This window comes from Sinocyclocheilus rhinocerous, unplaced genomic scaffold, assembly GCF_001515625.1.
Source record: "Sinocyclocheilus rhinocerous isolate Xijiao unplaced genomic scaffold, SAMN03320098_v1.1 scaffold46, whole genome shotgun sequence".
In the NCBI taxonomy this organism is placed as follows: domain Eukaryota; kingdom Metazoa; phylum Chordata; class Actinopteri; order Cypriniformes; family Cyprinidae; genus Sinocyclocheilus; species Sinocyclocheilus rhinocerous.
Window position 1 is genome coordinate 313,351 of NW_015633191.1, and position 6,000 is coordinate 319,350.

Genomic DNA, 6,000 nt, shown 5'->3' on the forward strand with positions numbered 1-6,000 from the left:
CGGCCATCTCACCCATTTACCCCCATGACCAAAAAAAACCCCATTAATGTTTGGCTTCCTGCAAATGAGGGTGGTCATGGGAAGAATTACTGGGCATTAATGACTCTTAGATCTGGATAATTCACACTAAAGCTAATTTCTGTAACATGGTCATTAATTTATACCTGCCTGATTGGAAATGAGCAGAAAGAGCATGAATATATTGTCCCACTCCCACTGAGAAAACCAAAGACGTCAACTAAGAGATGAGAGTGAGCCAACAGCAAATGAGATGCAGCACTGGTTTAGTCCACAGCAGAGCATCTGTTTGTCTGTTCTTCTCTATTTGAGAACAGTAACTCCCATAATGTGTTTTTCCAGGTTCATAGTTGGAGGTATTCCAGTGATGATGGGAAGAGACCATGATTAGAGATGTGCAAAATTACATCTTTTCATAATCGACTAGTCAGAAGCCCTGTGTAATTAGGCTGGTTTATGGTCATGAGCACCACAGACTTATCAGACATGTTTCTTAAAGGGATAGTTCACCCAAAAATGAAAATTAGCCCATTATTTACTCACCTTCAAGCCATCCTAGGCGTATATGACTTCCTTCTTTCAGATGAATCCAATCAGAGTTATTTTTAAAATTATCTTTGATCTTCCAAGCTGTTTAATGGCAGTCAGCGGGTGTTGCAGTTCATCAGTCCAAAAGAAATTAAATAAAGCGCATCCATCCATAATAAAAAGTGCCTCACACGGCTCCGGGGGTTGAACAAAAGCCTCCTGTAGCGAATTGATGCGTTTTTGTAAGAAATATATCCATATTCAAAACGTAATAATCACTTTAATCTAGCTTGCGCTCACAGTTGTACACGCAAGCAGCTCCGGGAGGATGACGTAAGAGTTGTGCATGCGCCGGTGAGTCTCGTGAAAACCAACCTTTGTTTACAGGAGCAAAGAAAGCAAAGGAAAACCAGTCTCCTCTTGGCTTATATCGAAATCCTCCGACATTCTTCTTTACCAATCCTCGTTTTGTACTTCTAATTTGCGCTCACTGTTGTACACTGGAAGCAGCTCCGGGAGGATGACGTAAGAGTTGTGCATGCGCCGGTGAGTCTCGTGAAAACCAACCTTTGTTTACAGGAGCAAAGAAAGCAAAGGAAAACCAGTCTCCTCTTGGCTTATATCGAAATCCTCCGACATTCTTCTTTACAAATCCTCGTTTTGTACTTATAATTCGTGACCATTGTTTTGTTTTGATCTCTCCCCTGCGCTTCCGCGTTCGTTCGTTTTTTTTAAATTCCTGCTCTGTCATTGTCTGTCAAATCTTACGGTCTTTAGAAAGCAAAATTAACAGTAATAAAATTTAAAAAAATAATTAAACCCATTTAACACTTTATGGTAGTATTTTGACTTTTTTTTAAACCAAAAGATGTATTTTCGGCCGACCCCCAAGCACCCCTTTGTGACCTCTTTAATCTACTAATTGGTGATGGATGACCAGTTGATCATCCTGTCCCGTCCAAAGCCACAATGCATTTGCAAATGTTATTTTTGAAATCGCTATGCTATATGAAGCAACCCTTATGTAGAGTTTATGTAGAATGGGTCATAGTGGGCAAATGATGTAAACACTGTAGATGCGCAACTAAATACGCCACTTTGTCTTCTGTCAAATTTGAGTTTTGCAGGTGTACTTATCACTCACGTTCTCGTTTAATTACCATTCATAAAGTGCACCCAGCTTCACTCCTGTGGCTTGATAAGGACACTAATGACTCATGTGATTTGGGACTTCACAGATCTTTTTTTGTTCAAGAGTGGCAATATATCACATGTTAATTACACAGGATCGAATGCGTTTCATGAAATTTACAATATTCCACTGGATGAGAGATATTAAAGCTCTTAATTAGCTGCCGTCCAGAAGCACCAGTGTGGCATTATCTGGAAAGCTCCATCAAGCCCAACGTGCTCTCCCAAGGTGACCAGGAAGTACCTATAATAGTAGGGTCTTGGGAAAAGTGGCATCGGAAGAGGATGGCAGCCTACCGTGATTTATCCGAAAGCCATAATGACATCATTCTCACTGCATGAGAAACATAAATTTGGCCCATCTCTAATGGAGGTCCCGGGATTCTCTGTCATCCAGAGGTCTCTCGCTTTCTCTGTCTTTCTCGCTTATGAGATTTCATGCTGCGCCTTTGGCAGGGCGGCTCAGGTTTTCCCAGGAGAGAATGAGCTGACAGGTGAGAAGATTTATTACTCCTTCCACACGTCAGCGCATTCATCGCCCATCCTTCAATCACAGGCACAAAATACCCATTTGAGATTTTACAGATGTCCTTTGCTATATAACAACACAGCCTTCTTTTGTTGTTTACAAACCTGCCGCAAGATCAGCTGGTCTGTTCCCATTGCGGAAGCGGGTTGCGTTGAGATCTCATCATATGCCATCATGCTATCGTAAAGAGACGTGTACACTTCATCCGTGAGTGATGAGAGTCATCTGTCAGGACAGATGTTCCTGTTCTGTCCATCATAGGAACACTGTGCCGTGCAGCTTTGGCGATCCCACAACAATGAACGCAGCAGCTGCCATGGAAGCTCAGAGCAACTTTTGTAAAAGCATTTTTGTGGCCTGAATCAAGGAAGTCTGTAATAATTCGAGAGAGCTAACATAAGCATTCACATTCATCTCAGGAGCCTTGGTGGTATGAATGATCATCATTGGCCATTGGATTTCATGGCAGAAAGAACTTTTAATGGATACTCTGTTTAGTGAGTGATTAGAAATGTGTCTTTTTAATTATGTATAATAGTATATAAACAAATCTACAAATTGTGAAAGTTTTCTTGACAGTAACTTTGCACACAGATAGCTGATTAGCTTGTTAGCTTAGCCAATATCTTACCCAAATATTCAAAGAAACATTTTTGTATGTGCAGCCATGTTGTTTTAAAACAATCACCTGACCTGTAAATGTCGTGTGATTAATAATCCATTGCAAAGTAGTCAGATGTTTGAATTGCAAAAATTTAGTCTATCCCTATTGTGACGTGTATATATGAGTGAAACGGCATCTCGAATGAGAAAAAAAATGTAGAGCTGAACTTAATTGTGTCTGTCAGGAATTTTTTGGATCATTGACGTTTACTAATTGTTGTGGTCTTATGTGATCATCAGGTGTTGGATGGGACGGATTATAGGAATAAAAATTGTTGTTTTTTGATTTCATGGTGACTTTAAGTAACGTTTCTTGCTCTTACAGGAAATCAGAGGAGGAGGTGGACATGGACAAAGTGACAGCTGCCATGGTGTTGACCAGCCTGTCCACTAGTCCTCTGGTGCGGAGTCCTCCTGTAAAAGTTAGTGGTAAGTAACTTTAGATCACAACCACACCGTGATCTCAGCCTTCATGAAGTCTTTTTCACGCTGTTTGCTTTGAGCTGCAGAAACGGCTTGCTCTTCACTCAGCTATTTCCTGTTTTCACTGTCACATGTGCATGAAAAACTGTCACATGAGACAACCGTGCACTAGTTCAGCTGTCATGAGACTGGCTTTTGCTGTCTTGTACTAATAACTTAAAGGGGCCATATTCTATACTTCTGTAGCATTTTATTCCCTGAAGTACTTTTTAATGTTTGGTCTTGCACCAAGAGTCATATTTTAGTTTAAACAGCCATTTATACCTTCTCTCTGACCTCCCACACTGTTTTTAATTCTGTACCTTTAAGACTTCTATATTTATGACTTTGTTTGCCATTGATTGTACTATTTTGTTCTTGTCATGTGCTGACATGCCATAAAAAATTAAAGCCTTTGTGTAAATGACCTCTGTTATGATTGGCTAACCACTTTGCATATGATATGTAAGGATGGGTGCAAAAGTATTGTGTTATTTTACCTCACAATACTTTTATTTCCGTATTCGTTATAGTAATTTTAGTACTTAAACTTGTTTTTTTCTGTTAGTTGCAAAGGCAACATTTCTTAATTTTTGTTTAAGTTTTCTAAGTTTAAATGTATCTAATATTTATATTTTATTTCAGCTTTCTATCAAATTTTTATTTAATAGTTTGTTTTAGTTGACAATAACAATACTGATCTGAATGATTTGAGTAAGAACATCCCCTCCAAGTTAATAAATAGGTGTTGATATAAAAACATGGCTGGTCATTTGCTAACGTGCTCAATTCTGTGATGACAATCATGTTTCACATCATGCGGCCCCTTTAAGACCTTGATAAAGATGTGTTATAACTTTTGAAGGGCTTTAATGGAGTACTATAATTGTGGCTTTTATGTAATATGATTAGGACTTTAACTTTCTGTTATTACAGTGTGTTACAGCACCGCTGCACACTGAGAGTTTCATAAACTAACATGACGTTTATGTCTTTTTACTCCTCATTACACTTAATTGAAAGTTTAGTGTACTATAAAGAAGTATATATGTTGGGATGATGGTAATTACTGCACTTAATGTGTCTTTATGCTTTCACCGTGTCCCATTCTCTCCATACAGAGGGTCTAAACGGCTCTTGGAAGGATGGAGGCTTTACTCCATCCAGCTACAGCAGCAGTGGATATTGGAGTTGGAGTGCACCCAGTGACCAGTCCAACCCATCCACGCCGTCCCCACCCCTGTCTGCTGACAGCTTCAAACCCTTTCGGATGCCCAGCCTCAGCGGCCCACCAGACGACAACATCGATGAGCATGATGGGAACAGCTTGCTGTTCGACGAACCCATCCCCCGCAAACGCAAGGTGAGCTGCTGTCATCTCACCTTCACTTATGGAGATTTGATCAGGCGTAACTTAGTTAATCGTTACTATAAGAATAATGGATAAAGGAGGATAATAGATTTACAACAAGCGGCACAAAAATCCACAGCCACTCTGCCGCCCATGTTTCTGGCAGGGTTTGTGATCCTTGAAGTGAAATTTAAATGCAGTTTTTTTGAAACAAAGATTTGTTTGTGAGTGCTGAATTTTAGAGGTTGATTTGCATATGCATCGGTAATAAAAACGGCTTTTGCAAATATTGAATATTTGTAAAAATAAGTACTAGTATTATAGATTTTTTTTAATATCATTGGTGGTATAAATCGTGTTTTGGTTGCAACTACAACCTAGAATTCCATACATTTTGTACTCCTTTAGAATAAGTACATTTGTCGATATATTCAGTTATATTCATTTTAAAATTATTGGCTGATTCAAATCAGGCCAAACAGAAATTGGGTTTTTAAACTCGGGTTATGAAATTTATGGCAGCTGTGTATGTGTGTATTTTTTAAGTGTGCTAAAGTTAATGTATGTGATTCAAGTGATTTGATTAATTCCAATTTATTTAGAATATAATATATATATATATATATATATATATATATATATATATACAGAATCTTCAGGACCCAAACTATGCATTTCAATTGCTATTTATTTGAACAGATATGATACAGCAACCTTCCAACCCTAATCGAAGAACTGTGCATTTTATCTGTGTATTTCAATGCAGTAGAAGAAATATGCAGTTTGAGAGCTGAAACATGATTAGATTATTTTAATTGATTGGCAGCCCTAGTAATTTGTATTTTATTCCTGAATGTGACATGACTATTTCCTGAATTTAGAGGAAGATGTGCAAAAGTTATTTATATTTGGTCTTATATTAGCCTCTTATATTAGATTATTTGAGAAGTTGTGGGCACATATTTCTTCACTTTTAATAACATACTGTCCTCTCTAGGATGTGGCTCATTTGGAGGTGCCGTAGTACATTTGTCGATATATTCAGTTATATTCATTTTAAAATTATTGGCTGATTCAAATCAGGCCAAACAGAAATTGGGTTTTTAAACTCGGGTTATGAAATTTATGGCAGCTGTGTATGTGTGTATTTTTTAAGTGTGCTAAAGTTAATGTATGTGATTCAAGTGATTTGATTAATTCCAATTTATTTAGAATATAATATATATATATATATATATATATATATATATATATACAG

At 37.8% G+C, this 6,000-nt stretch overlaps 1 protein-coding gene across 2 annotated transcripts in view; it reads left to right on the top strand.

The window, feature by feature from the left end:
* LOC107743823 (zinc finger protein 704-like) overlaps nucleotides 1–6,000 on the top strand; it is a 70,284-nt gene that overhangs the window by 46,514 nt on the left and 17,770 nt on the right. For both annotated transcript variants that reach the window (XM_016557244.1, XM_016557245.1), the window contains exons 3-4: nucleotides 3,255–3,358; nucleotides 4,513–4,754. In XM_016557244.1, the coding sequence (XP_016412730.1) occupies nucleotides 3,255–3,358; nucleotides 4,513–4,754 (346 nt within the window). The remainder of the gene's footprint in view (nucleotides 1–3,254; nucleotides 3,359–4,512; nucleotides 4,755–6,000) is intronic.